General features: G+C 41.5%; 1 protein-coding gene across 1 annotated transcript; it reads right to left on the reverse strand.

Moving 5' to 3' along the window:
• Positions 1 to 439: 439 nt before the first annotated feature.
• On the reverse strand, positions 440 to 2,832 carry LOC147892565 (uncharacterized). The gene is made up of 9 exons (XM_087386872.1): positions 2,749 to 2,832; positions 2,555 to 2,619; positions 2,300 to 2,447; positions 1,828 to 1,878; positions 1,585 to 1,641; positions 1,264 to 1,323; positions 1,035 to 1,093; positions 798 to 872; positions 440 to 464 (listed from the first exon to the last, which is right to left on the reverse strand). The coding sequence occupies exons 1-9, from the start codon at positions 2,830 to 2,832 to the stop codon at positions 440 to 442; spliced, it is 624 nt and encodes a 207-aa protein (XP_087242998.1).
• Positions 2,833 to 14,624: the final 11,792 nt, after the last annotated feature.

The raw sequence follows: 14,624 nt of genomic DNA on the forward strand, positions 1-14,624 counted from the left end.
TACATAGAACTCTAATCCATAGAAGCATGTCTCATTGGAAGACACATCTATATTATTTAGATCAACCTATAGGAAAGAGAATAAGTCACATACAATAGCTCTCATCCATAGAAGTAAACTTGACTAGTAAAAACATATGATTGTGTTACACTTTGAAGCTCTTTCAGATTTAAACTTGACTATCGAACCTTTTTATACTAGTCAATTTCGTTGTATGCCAACATCAAATTGTGTTAGTTCCCTTTTACTGCAATTTAGTCCCTAGTATTCTAAAATTGAATACAATTATAAAAGCCAACACAACATCATGTGAAGCTTCTATGTAAGGTCCCTTTTTTCCTTTGATTAATTGTAATTGTCTTGTGATGAATACATAGGCATGTATTCATGCACAATCACATTGTACAAAAGGTATCGAAGTTGTGCCAATGCATGAGGCTTATTTGAACTCCTCATGACTCCACCTACATTTTCATAAACCAAGTTAGTCTCTCTCTCTCTCTCTCTCTCTCTCTCTCTCTCTCTCTCTAGCTCACATGCATGCACACACTTCTTTTTTTGTGAAACTCACATGCATGCATGCGTACACACACACACACACACATGCATGCAAATGCACACACACGCATGCATGCACAGACACACATGCATGCATATTAACATGTTATATTATGATTTGTTAAATTTTTTGTCTCTCTCTTGTTACTCATCACCATATTATTGAAAACAAGTTTTGAATAGTAAGACAATAATCTTATTATTTAGAGCTACCAAGATGGATGTCAAAAGCTTCATACTTTCCATATTTCTTATTCATCTTTGTTGCAAGTGATTTTGCTTGTCGAGTATTGACTTTATCACTTGCAATACCCCTACAAACAAGTAAGTACAAATTTCTAGAATAAATGTCATGCTTGTACTATCATGGTTTTTAGAAAATGGATGGCGATGCTAACTCAAAACATAAGTATATATGCTTTATTCGAGCAAGCTTATAATTACAATTGCCAAAGATGAAAGGTAGATGCTCTTACACATCTCGACGAGCTTTGAAAAATCCAAAAGCTCGATGCTCTCTTGTTTCATCTAAAGTCTGTCAAAATGGAAGTTAATTTAAGCATTTTGGCTATAGTGTGTACCAAAAATTTGAAAAACACCTGTATGTACTTCTTGTGCCTTAGAATTAAGTACCTCATAGCTCTCAAGAGGTGAATGATAGTGCAATAAAAAACCAAGTAACAATATTGCCTTAGACTTAAGTACCTCATAGCTCTCAAGAGGTGAACAATAGTGCAATAAAAAACCAAGAAACATTGCCAATACCTGTGGTAATATCATATTTTAATTGCTTTGTTTAGTAAACCATCTCTTTATAAATCTCCAACATATCACATCTTAAGTTAAGATATACTACACTACTAGCTTTTTATGTTTAAAAAAGTATTACTGATCTAGTCACCAATAGCTTTTTATATTTAAGAAAGTATTAGTGATCCACGGATATTGGCTAAAGAAACTTGAATCCAGTATTAGCATGTACATAAGTTTTTTTCTATTTTAAAAAGTGATGAGAATGTGGCTGACCTCAATTACAAATAAAAATAGGTATGCCCATCCAATGCTCCAAACAAATCTATCCAACTGGCAATGGTACATAATAGAAGCATTTTAGGGTTTAGTAGGTGCATTCTTTTCTGTTCTATGAAAATACATAAATAAGCTTTCAATGAAGACCTTTTAGCGGGCTTAGGGCTTAAGTTAAATGATTTAAATTTTAAGTTTAATTGAAAAGCCAGGTTTCCTTTACTAGGTCATGGGTTTTCTTACTATATCATTATTATATTTGGAGGATTTGAGCTCTTCAACGATCGTTGGTTTCTGGAAAAAATGAAAGATACAGGTGCCATAAGTAGCATGACAAGCAAATGTGGTATATAGGTGAACAATTGAGCTAATAGAAATTAGCCACATGTAATCAAATTCCAATTATTCAAATTAGCCACATGTATTCGAATTATCCGTGTGATGCGTGCGTCTAGTGTGCAGCACAGCCATTCTTCTTTCTATGAGAGATGATGCTTAGCACATGTATTCAAATTCCAATTATTCATATTAACCACATGTATTCAAATTCCAATTTATTCAAATTAGCCACATGTGTTCCAATCATCCGTGTGATGCGTGCGTCTAATGTGCAGCACAGCCATTCTTCTTTCTATGAGAGATGATGCTTAGCACTCTGAGCATTTCTTGCTAATGCGCTAGCACTATTTCGCTTTTAAACTAGTGAGGGTCTTACATTCGAGAAAATAAACAGGGAAAGGACTGCTGCTCCAAAAGCAGAAACCGAGCATAGGATGCTGTAAATGATACAACAAACTCGGATTTGCTCCTTCATTCCCGTTATCCCTGCAACTATGGTCTCAAAGCCCAGAAAAACGATGGCCCTATCTCCAAACAAACAACATTTGCATGAGGTCGTGCCGCTGCGATAATTTGTTTCGCCGTTATCTCTAAACTTGAAAAAATTCTAACAAGAATAAAGGACGCTTACAAGCCCGGGGATTCGGGATGCTTCTGCAGCACGAACACCATGCTTATCATCAGAATACCAGCGACCTGCGAGGTGCGAAACAACACTAGTTCGTAATTAGTTGCTGATACGATCTGTCGACGACGTAAGTTTGCTGCGCAAAGCCCAAATCCATATAGTAAATGTTTGCAAGCCTAGAATTTCTTACGACGTACAATGATCAAGACATTGAGGAATACATAAAACCAGCGCGAGGAGGCATAAACGCAACCCCGATGCGCTCTTCTGAGCAGAGCCATGTTACAATTGTTCGTCCCGGTTCCAAATCAACGCACTTCTTCGCAAAATAACGATGAGTCGTCGAAAAGCTCTTGCAATCTTGTAACTTTCTATTAAATTTTAGTATGGTTTATGATTAATGATCATAAAATGTGGTTTCGCATGTAAGGGGTTTAGGACGTGTCCCTAAGGTTTAAGTTTTGCTTTGGATGGCATAGATGAACTGCATGCCTTTCTTCCATCGAGGAGCTTGGGATTCGTGAACCATTAGATCACATGCTCTTCATCCAAGGGCTTCCAATACACACCTAGTTCAAGTGCTCTCCCTTTTGATAGCATTACTACTACTACAGTCACAGTCACACTAGCAAGCATATGTGGTAGCAACCAACCAGAATGTTTGGAGGTTGTATTGCTAAGAAACCCTATGTATCACCTACGTTCAAGGGATCCTAACCACAATGATTGCATATACAAGACTTGAGAGCTGGAAAGTTAGGAGCCTATAAGAGAAAGTTGCCACCAAGCTTTCTTTAGAATGTTAAATTGGTAAATGACTCGAGGGATGTACATGGCCAATCTTCTACATGACAGTCCATGGTCCCATTCTACCCTTGATGTGGAGTTGTAAATTAGATAGTAAGTTTGGGGTAAGGGTAAGTTTGCTCATGAGAGGGGTAGAGAAGGGGCATTCTTTTCCTTATTAATGAGGGCGGGGAATCTAGCTATAAATATTCAATTTTTATAAAGTATGTCAACCTACTCAATAAAAAATGCAATTCATTTGCATTAGTTTAGCTAAGAGGCGATGATTGCTATTATAAGAGAATGAAATTACAAATGAGGTGTGCTAAACATTAGGTGATGAGTATGACACAAAGACATACCAAAAATCATGATGGATAAGAATTAGCTTAACCTTGCAAGTAAGTTTCAAACCAAGTTAGAAGACAAGACAAAATCATTTAATTAGTATAAGTCAAGAAATCAAGAATGAAAGATTGGTGTAGAGTGTGCAAGAATAATTTTGGAAAAGGCATGAATACTTTGTGACAAGATAGTTACCATTCACTCATCGCATGATTGCACTCAGAGATTGAGGCCATGTAGGATATGCTCATGCAAGATAACACAAGTAAAGGGAATAAAAGAGGAATAAAACAAATTCCACATGCCACAAACAATCTAGGATTTTAATGAAGAAGAGGAACAAGATTTTGAAAATATCACTAATCAAACCAAAGGTGATTATCCTTTCACGGCTATGATAGATATTCTAATTGTTGGGGAAACTGAAAGGAAAGGAAAGACATACATGCTCATTGACATCACTGATGACCTCAGAGCTCCACAATCATCTCCTGAATCTGCTCCTAGATTCTCTCAATCATCCTATGTGGCTCTCCACCACCTAACTGTGCTTGTGGGCACCTAACTGTGCCTCTAGCACTCACACATAGAAACCAAGGTGTGCCTGAGGCATACACCTTGAGATATCCCAACAAACCCCCCCTCAAGGGAATGCCTCAGGCTATGTCAAGGATACATCTAGTCTCATAGTTTCTCATGCCATCTCATGGTGGTCAAGGATTAATCTATGGCTAGGTTCTCATGCTAGCAAGGGTTCCCTTGGGTGTAAGGTAAACAAAAAGGGATACAGAAAGACCTTCCAATGGTTATCTCCCCTGCATGTACATGCACACAATGTCTGCAGGAGGTACCATGGAGCAAAACATACACATGGCCTACATCATAAGGTGACCAGAGGTGTTTACAAAACACACAAAAACACAATAGTTTATTTCATTCATTTTGGAGGACTATCCAGGTTGAGTACCTTGACATAAAAAGAGAGATCTGGAGCATACATAGAGATGTTTTAAAATGCATAATCTTCAAAGGATGCCTCATCTTGTGGAGGCTCATTAACTATAAGTGCATTTTCTGTCTTTGCTTTGTCTCTGCATACACTAATGCTGATTGGGCTGGTAGTATTTCTAATAGACGATCTACTAGTGGATATGTGTTCTCTTTTGGGAGTGCTGCAATCACTTGGAGCAGCATGAAACAGCCTACAGTTGCCTTGTCGAGCATAGATGCTGAGTACAGGGGTGCAACAATGGCTGCATGTGAGGTAACTTGGTTGCATAAGCTACTTTATGATATGCATCAGTCTACAAATGGGCCAGTTGTCATTTATTGTGACAACATGAGCAGTATACCTTGGCAAATAACCCAATCTATCATGCTAGAACAAAGCACATTGAGGTGCATTATCAAGTGCTATGTGTAGGAGAAGGTTCTAGTAGGTTTTATTGATCTAGTTTATGTCAACACAGAGGATCGGGTAGCTAACATATTCATGAAGGCATTGGGTGCAGAGAAGCTGCACAATTCAGAGACTTGCTTGGTGTGTAGGAATTGGAATTGAGCTCAAGGAGGAGTGTTGAGATATCAAGCTCCACTGGTGATATGCCAGGGTGACCATTGTGCATTTATGTCATCGACTTGTTAGCTGCAGATGCGGTTGGTACACCACCCATGAATAATAGCTGGATGACAGCTATCTTTATGTACTCTAGTTAGTGTCTCAGTTAGTATGCCACCTAGGTTAGCTGAGTTTGGTTTGAGACCCACATATAGGGTTCACCTATTCCTTTTGTACTAAAAGAGAGTTCTTTTGGCTTTCACAACTAAGAAGAGAAAAACTGTTTTCAGCCTCCACCTTTGTGTGTATTCCTCCATTATGTGTGTGAGAAAGCTACAAGTGAGACTCCTTACTTCTCTCCCACTCTCTTCACACACAATACTTTTCACACACCTCAACCAAGGTGGTATTAAGTTGCATGCAATGTGGCATGCCAATCTGATAAGTACTTGTTGGAATAACACACCTAGGATAGTGTCTTTTGACGCTTGTGCCATGACACCAAGGCAAAAGCGAAGTTTAACGCTTGGTCGACCACGCATATCATATCCGATGGGCTCAATACTTTGCACAAGCCCATATCTAGATTGTATTGGTATGCATGCAAAGTGGCATGCCCATCCCATAAGTACTCGTTGGGATAACACAACTGGGAGCGCTTTTATTGACAGTTGTGAATAACACTAGGAGGAAAATGGTGTATAATGTGTGATTGAGCATGCAAATGATATCCAATGAACACAATGCTTTGTACGCATCTCAACCTAGATGTTATTAACTTTCATGCAAAGCAATGCACCCATCCGATAAGTACTTGTTTGGATAACACACCTAGGAGCATGTTTTTTTACAGATGAGCATCACACTGAGGCAAAAACGGTGTTTAATGCTTGATTGATGATGCAAAGCCTATCCAATGGGCACAATAATTTTCACACACCTCAAACTAGGTGGTATTTACTTGCATGAAAATTGACGTGTCCATCTTATAAGTACTTGTTAGCATAACACACTTGGGAGCACGTTTTTTTATGATTGTGGATAACACTAGGGGAAAACGGTGCATAATGTGTGGTCAACCAAGCAAAGCATATCCGATGGGCACAAAACTTTGCACAAGCCTCTATCTAGGTGGTATTTACTTGCATGAAAAGTGGTGCACCCATCCCATAAGTACGTTTTCACATAATATACCTAGGAACGCATTTTTTGACGATTGTACAAAAACGGTGTATAATGTGTGATCGACCATGCATAGCATATTCGATGGGCACAATACTCTGTAAACACCTCAACCTAGGTGGTATTGAGTTCCATGCAATGTGGCGCACCCATCCAATAAGTACTTGTTGGATAACACACTTAGGAGCATGTTTATTTACGGATGTGCATCACACTGAGACAAAAACCTGGGGGGGTCACTCATCATATGTAACCATATCATGTGAGTTCAACAGAAGGTTGGGTACATTTTATTAAGAAAATTTTTATAGTAGATAAGGGATTTACAAATATGACTTGAACACATGTGATATAAACGGTTTATACATAGTGACCCCCCTGAGGATAAAAACGGTGTTTAATGCTTGATCGACAATGAAAAGCCAATCCGATGGGCAAATACTTTGCATGCACCTCAACCTAGGTGGTATTTACTTGCATGCAAAGTGGCGTGCCCATCTCATAAGTACTTGTTCGCATAACACACTTGAGAGCGCATTTTTTTATGATTGTGCATAACACTAGGAGTAAAATGGCGCATAACGTGTGATCAACCATGCAAAACATATCTGATGGGCACAATACTTTGCATGCACCTCAATCTAGGTGGTATTGAGTTGCATGCAATGTGGTGCACCAATCTGATAAGTACTGTTATGGATAAAATTGTCTGAGGAAAAAGGCATTAATATGTGTGTGTGTTTGTATATGTGGCAATAGTATAATAAAATATGGTGTGCATAGGGCCTAGGGTCAAGGTGGCAGGGCATGACCATGTGCCACCCTTCCATGTAAGAGGACCCATAAGGTGTGTTGTACATAATCCATGATAGTAATATTATAAAATGTAAGGTGGCATGGCTCCTCCATGTGCCACCCCTCCACCTAGGCTGCATTTAGTGAGATATGGCTCAAAGTCCATGGGAGAAGTAATATAAAATAGGTGGAGATGGATATTATATTGAGTTATTCCCTCCATATGGGATAGGCCCATGTGGGGGAGGTATAGAAGGTCCAAGAGAGCAAGTTAAATAATGGGGAAAGTAGGATAAGGTGGCAAGATTCCTTGTGCCAACCCTCCACTTGTCCTCCTAGAGGTTTGAACATATTATAAAATTGGGAAGAGACCAAGGGAGCATCATAGACTTGAGATATGGGGCTTGATTTATGTGGAAAATTGAGGCAAAGGGTTGTCGCACACAATTGAGAGTGCGTAACTGCCTAGCCCACATGGGAGACTTTTCCACACACACCATGCATGTGGGAGGATGCATTAATTGGGAGAGACCCCCTCTTTTGGCTATAAAAGGAGGGGGCTATTCCTTGATGAGACACGCTCATTCTTGTAAAGCCACCTAGCTAGTACTTTGATATTTCCCTCTCATCCTTTCTTTCAAATAAAGTATGGTCCTCTTCCCTTGATGTCTCCATCTTTACATTCCTCCTCCTATCATGTACATGCTTCTCTTCCCCCTCTCCCTTTCCCCTTGTGTCATAGTTTCCCTCTTCATTCCCTCCCCTTCTAATTCCTTTTCCCCTCCCATGATAATGGTTCGCCCTCACGATCTCCTTTCCCCTATGGCCCTCAAGCGTCGCCATGTTTAGCCTCTAGCCTCTGGTCTTGATTTCTTTTCCGGCTAATAGAAATGGTGTGGCTGCTGGGATCGAAATCTCCACGGCTAGTGGCAAATCTTCTGCTCTACCGGTTGCATCTGCAAAACTGTACCATTTGTGCTCCTTCTAAGCTACTGCATGCGCATTCGATTCGCGCATCTACTATGTTCAACTGCGCGACAGTTTTCTGGGCTGCTACAACTTCTGGTCGCGGACAGTTTTCTCGCTTCGTGCGTCTGCTACGTTCACCCATGCAATAGTTTTCTGGGCTGCTGTGTCTTCTCACTTCGCGCATCTATTGCGTTCACCCGTGCAATAGTTTTCTGGGCTGCTGCGTCTTCTGGTCGTGGACAGTTTTCTCGCTCCACACGTCTACTGCGTTCAACCGCGTGACAGTTTTCTGGGCTGCTGCGTCTTCTGGTCGCGAATAGTTTTCTGAGTTTCTGCAAAAATGTAACATTAAATCCCGTGGCCCCCCTCTCTTTCTCTTTCTCTTTCTCTTCTCCTTCTATTAAAGAGTAGGATTTGAACCCAAGACCTCCCCCTTCACAAAAGGGAGACTTATCATTGGGCCAACAAGTTGGAAGTGGTGAAAATGTAATGATTTTTGTTCATATATTGAAATCTCGGGAACTGTAACTCTCTAACCGTGGGGAGTTTGCTCTTGCTGTAAAAAGCAAAAGTACTTCATTTCATGTGCTCTATTCACATCTCCTGCTAGATCACCGATTCAGAACTTCTCCAAGCTCACTTCACGGACGCACGCCACACGAGGAGGGTGGATATTTATGTCACTTCTCGACGCGTTTAAGGATTTGGTGCCTGGTCCTCCGCACCTTATGGCTACCAATGCACGAGATCTCTTCCTTAATCTTCATGTCGACCTTCAACAGTTGATTGTCCAGTGCATTGTTCAAGGAGATGACAGGTGGAATGATACACTGTGGATGATTCATGGTGAAGAACTACTGATACGCTGGGAGAACTTTGATTTTACTTCTACTCATTGTGCGGTGATCGAACTACTTACTGCTTCAGAGGTAATTAATACGGTGTCCTTCATCCAAAGGTGGAATGCTCCCCAAGCTTGGGGGGAGATTTGGTGCATCTGCTTGTTAATTCCTGTGGATAAGCTCATCCTGAATGGTTTATTCTCAATCTCACTACAAAGGTTTCTAGGCCTTCGCTATGGTTGGTAATGTTTCAACCAAGGAATCCATTTGTACCTAATCAACCTTTTGTGCCTCATTTCGAGCTTCAAGTTGTAATTCTTTTTGGTCTTAAGATAAACTATCAACAAAGGATTGCAAGTTTATGGCTCAAGTGTTGAATTCTCCCCACCCTCTCCTCCTACCTATCTTGGACTACCGAGAAACTTGGGATGTCCGAATTTTAGTCTTGGTGTGATGACATCTTGGATCCTTCAATTTGATGGAGCTTACAAACCTTCGAAGGCTGCTGGTGTGGGTGTGAAGCTCACTTCACCGAGTGGTGAGGAGTATTGTTACGACAAGTCTGCACCTGCAAGTACTTGCAATCAAGCTGAGTACTTGGCGCTCATTTTTGGGCTACAAAAGGCACAAGAACATCATGCCAAGCAACTTGAAGTGCAAGGAGATTCTCAACTAGTGTGTGAACAAGTTAGTGGAAGGTGGAAGGTGCGGAGCAAAGGCTTGGTTCCATGACATCAACAAGCATTGGAACTTTGCAACCAATTTGAAGAGGTAAAAATTCAGCATATACCTCGAGCTCGAAATCTAGTTACTGATTTCTTGGCACGTGAAGCTTGTACTTCAATCACACATGACGCGAGTGGAAGCACCACCCCAACAAAGCCGCAAGCCACGAAGGAGGGTGATCATTTGTAAGGAATGCAAAGGTTGTGGTCATCATGAAACTAAGTGTTGGGCATACTTGATACGAGTTCACCGACTTTAGAAGATCATCAGAAAGGTCCTCAAGGACATTGCTCAAAAGAAGGATGCCAGACTGCACACCCCTTGAAGAAATAGCATGGCGACTACAAGAACTGGAAGAAGCTGAAGGTGATGTGCAGGCTCTCCAACTATTGACATTTGTCATGGTATTCTTGTTTGCCTTGATGAACAACCTTATGCAGCGTCGTGTCTCTAACCCTCGCTTGTAAAGATGGATGTGATATCATGAGGGTTGGTCCTTTTAAGATTGTATATGTGCTATTCTATGCTAAAGATTCTTCCTGTAGTATTTCACAATACACCAGTCACACCCTACCCTACCTATGTGTGCTTTGTGGAGGTATCTTCAGCCGATTTTTAGTTCAAGATTCCTCTTTCTATTGTTTGTCCATAGATAAGCCTCTCTTTTCCATCTTCCAAGCATGGCTGACATTCCCGTGTTTTGTGGACGGGTGAAAGAAAATCCAAATGTAGTATCTTGTGGCCTTCAAGCACCGTTGTGTTTCTCTCAACTTTCTTACTGAAGACAGATGTCTGTTGGTTCTTCCCACATTTCTAGAGGGTTTGGCTCAAGTATAGTATGAGAGAGAGAGAGAGAATGATAAATCCTAGTAGCCATGGGAGGGAGAGAAAGAGAGACTTGAGATAAACTAAGAGAGAGAATGAGTGGGATGAGGAGAGAGAGGGAAAGACATAAGAGTTGTCAGAGAGAGAGAGAGATTAAGAGAGAGAATGAGGTGTCTTTACTATGGCTATAGAGAGAATTAGGAGAAGAGAGAGAGAGAGAGAGAGAGAGAGAGAGAGAGAGAGAGAGAGAAAGTTTAGAGGAAAGAAAGAAAGTTTTATATTTTTACATGTTTTCTATTATACTTTTAAATTTTTATAAAAGAGTGAATTTATGGTTTGTTTTGAAGGTGAGATAATATTTTTATATATATTCATAAATCAATCAAAGCATTCTTCAAGTTGGAACAACCCCCTTTTACAATTTTGAAAGAAAAATCATATTCTTGTAGAATTGCCAACCATTTGGCCAACCGGCCCATGGGATTTGGTGATTGAAGAGCCTACTTTGCAAGACCAGTGCTAGTGAGTATAATGAAGGACTTTCCAGCCACATAATGCTTAAATTACTGAGCCACTAACTAGAGTACATAAAGATAGGTGTCATCCAGCTATTATTCATGGGCGGTGTACCAACCCCATCTGCAGCTAACAAGTCGGTGACATGAATGCACAATGGTCACCCTGGAGCTCGATATCTCAACACTCCTTGAAGCACTAGCATCTCTCCCCAAAAAGGTAGGCGGTGTAGCCCCCCTTCCTAGTGCTTATACTAGGATCCACGTAGCTTCATCAATAGATATAGTCTGTGCAATGATAGGAAGATTTGGAGGCAGAGCCGACACGTTTCCAAAGGTGGGTGGACTAGGAGCTTGGTTGTAAAATGCCATGGGCCGCATTGGCATTGCATTAGGTAACCCTCATCCAATGGGACCGGGAGCCAACATATGTGGTGGCGGTAGGTTGCAATGGCTACATCAGTGAAGGCCTAGGCATAGGCACATTCACATTAGGCACCCATCTATAGGATGTAGCCATAGGGTATGGAGTGCCCTTTGGGGCTCCTGCCCAAGCTGGGTACTAAGGGAGGCGAAAAGGCTCGTGCATGGAAGCATGTTTCCCCCAAAGTCTAGTTGTTTGTTGCCATGCCTTTTAGGACTTAGCCATTCACATTAGGATGAAGCCATAGGGTAGGGAGTTCCCTCTAGGGCTCCTGCCCAAGCTGGGTACTAAGGGAGGCAAAAAGGCTTGTGCATGGAAGCATGTTTCCCCCAAAGTTTAGTTGTTTTTTGCCATGCCTTTCAGGACTTAGTGGCAAAAAACTAGGTACCCTAGTCTCAAAGCTTCTAGTGGAAGATGGTTCTCCTTTGTAAAACTGAACATGAGGCCTGAGGGATCCACCGTTGAGGTGGGCATTGGGTTACTTTGCTCATTTTCCTAATGTAAATGCTGAAGGAGGGGCTTGCATCTCCTCTGGCACTCAGGTTTGCCTACTTAGCAAAGGAGTTAACCATATCAAGGTCAGACCGTCTGAATCTCCCCATGAGGTTGGAGAGTGATTCCCTCAACCCCAAAGCCATAGTTGAGGGTGTGGGATATTGGGGCCCAAGTGAGCCAGTTTTAGGAGCCACAGAGTCCCCAAAACTTGGGTTTTCACCCATCTCTATGTCAAAACTCATTGCATCCTCCAAGCTTGAAGAATCCAAGCATGTGGGACTGTGCACAAAATAAGAGCTTAAAGTCGATATCCCAGATGGAACTGACACTATGGTGTTTGATGGGCCAGTTAGAATGTTATTTGAGGCATTGTACTCCGGCTTTGGGTCGATTCCTAGCACTCTACAATACCTCAAGTGTTAAATTACACGGTGCAGCAGAACAAAAACTAAACAAAGAATAGAGAGTACACAACAAACTGGAGAGAAACAAACTTTTCCTTTAATACCGATGTAGTACAAATGATGGCTCCATCCACCCATGCGCTCCCATAATGGAGCTTAGATGGCAATCTAGATAGAACTAGGTGAAGAGCTACTAGCTGGAAGATCTGATCTGCTCTGAACTTGATCTGATACAATGGACTGGGTAGGTCGCCTCTTTGTAGCTATGAGGGTGGTAGTCGGATCAACGTAGTCGGTGGCACCGACTAGTCAACCTAGTCGGTGGAGCTGACTAGTCATCCATGGAATATTCAGGGAATATTCCATATACCGTCACCTCGGGGGCTCTCGAGTCTCGCCCTCGAACCCCCCACCAGGGGGGCCAGCTGGCCCCTAGGCCCGGCAAGAATAAGGGGCTCCCACACAATCACCTTTCTACCATCAACGGTCTCATTTTGAGCTCATTTTGATAGACCTCATCTGACATGCAAGTCAGGATCCAGTGTCCCGAACTCACACATGGCTTCTCCTCATGTGGCGGCCTTACAACTTGAGCACCTTGGACCACTAGTGGTTACCAGAAGGGTGGGGCATTGAGCATATCTAACATCAAGTGCATGTGTTAAACACTCAACCTGTCTGCTCCAATCAAAATTAGTCATGGTGAAATTATGGGCTTAAAGTAGCAACTTCTTGGGTCGTTGCATTATCAGGTCATTGTGTTGCATTGCATTGCATTATAATGCAGTGAGTTCTTAATGAAATGGTTTTTATATTAGCGACTCCTCGCGCAACGACTTTAATAACATGATGAATAGTTATAAAAATGACTTCTTAAGCAAGGTTTTAAGTAAGGTTTGGGAGCACTGGGGTGTGCTATCCTACCTAATCTACCTACTCAAATTAAAAAGCCACCAAAAAAAACTTGAAAGAAACAAATGAGAGATTTTCCAAGGGGGTGGCTAGGAACTCACTCAGACCCATTTCAAATCTAATTCAATATCCATTTCTTCTTGTTTTTAATGAGATTTGACAATTCAAAACAAGCTCCAATGCATGGACACAAATAACATTTTTTGCTTTTACTACTTTAACCAAACTCCTTTTGTGAGGACACAATGGAAGCTGAGAGGGAGAGAGGGAGCTTGAGAGACACAAGTTTTGGTGGGTGCAGAACACCCTAATCTTCTATTTCATCCATATATATATGTGTTTGAGTATTGTACATAACCGGGGTTAAGGTACAGTGGCCTTTAACCCCCACAACCTCCAATGTGCCTTTAAGGGAGAAAACCAATGAGCATACTATCCAATGCCCATCAATACATGACAATACTCAAACCGCTGACTAGTAGACTCTTTGTCAGCATATCTGTAGGGTTATCATCCGTATGAAACTTGACAAGCTCTATACGCTTGTCCTCAAGTACCTCCCTGATTAAATGGTACCTGACCTCAATGTGTTTGGCCTTTGCATGAAATACAGGATTCTATGCTAGCTGGATAGCACTCATGGAATCACTATGCAATGTTGGTACACCTGTATGAATCCCCAAATCTCTCACTAGCCGATCAAGCCATATAGCCTCCTTGCAACCCTCTGTGGCTACAGCATACTCGGCCTTTGTGGTAGACAAAGCAATGCACTTCTGTGCATGAGACATCCATGACACTACACCACCTACAAAGTGAACACATAACCAGAAGTGGATCTCCTGCTATCCACATGCCCTACATAGTCGGAATCTGTGTACTCAAATACGTGCATCTCTCCTTTGCCAATGTAGATACACACCTCCTTGGTACCCTTCATGTACCTCATGATGCACTTAACTACCTCCCAATGCCTCTTTCTTGGATTAGCCATATATCGGCTAACAGGTCCCACTACAAATGCAATGTTCAGTCTAGTAGCTATCATAGTATACATAAGACTCCCAACCACTGACGCATAAGGAACCTTGGCCATAACCTTGGCCATCATGGCCCTCTTCTCATCTGATTTGGGACTATCTGCCTAACTTAATTTCACATATGGAGGCAATGGAGTACTTACTAACTTCCACCTCTCCATATTGAAATGCTACAACACTTTTGTAACATACTCCTTCTATGAAAGCCAAAGGAGTTTCCTACTCCGGTCATGCGTGATGCACATACCAAGAATA

This window comes from Dipteris shenzhenensis, chromosome 16 (assembly GCF_047967505.1).
Source record: "Dipteris shenzhenensis isolate YYH24624 ecotype China chromosome 16, Dip_SZ_1.0, whole genome shotgun sequence".
Classification (NCBI taxonomy): domain Eukaryota; kingdom Viridiplantae; phylum Streptophyta; class Polypodiopsida; order Gleicheniales; family Dipteridaceae; genus Dipteris; species Dipteris shenzhenensis.

Bases quoted from the DNA above. Each gene is read 5' to 3' on its own strand.
- LOC147892565 (XM_087386872.1), bottom strand. From the start codon at position 2,832: ATGGCTCTGCTCAGAAGAGCGCATCGGGGTTGCGTTTATGCCTCCTCG. The intron at 1,324-1,584 runs GTCAGCCACATT...ATATTACCACAG, and splicing joins TATTTTTATTTGTAATTGAG to GTATTGGCAATGTTTCTTGG. The intron at 465-797 runs GTATGAAGCTTT...ATGAAAATGTAG, and splicing joins ATGAATAAGAAATATGGAAA to GTGGAGTCATGAGGAGTTCA.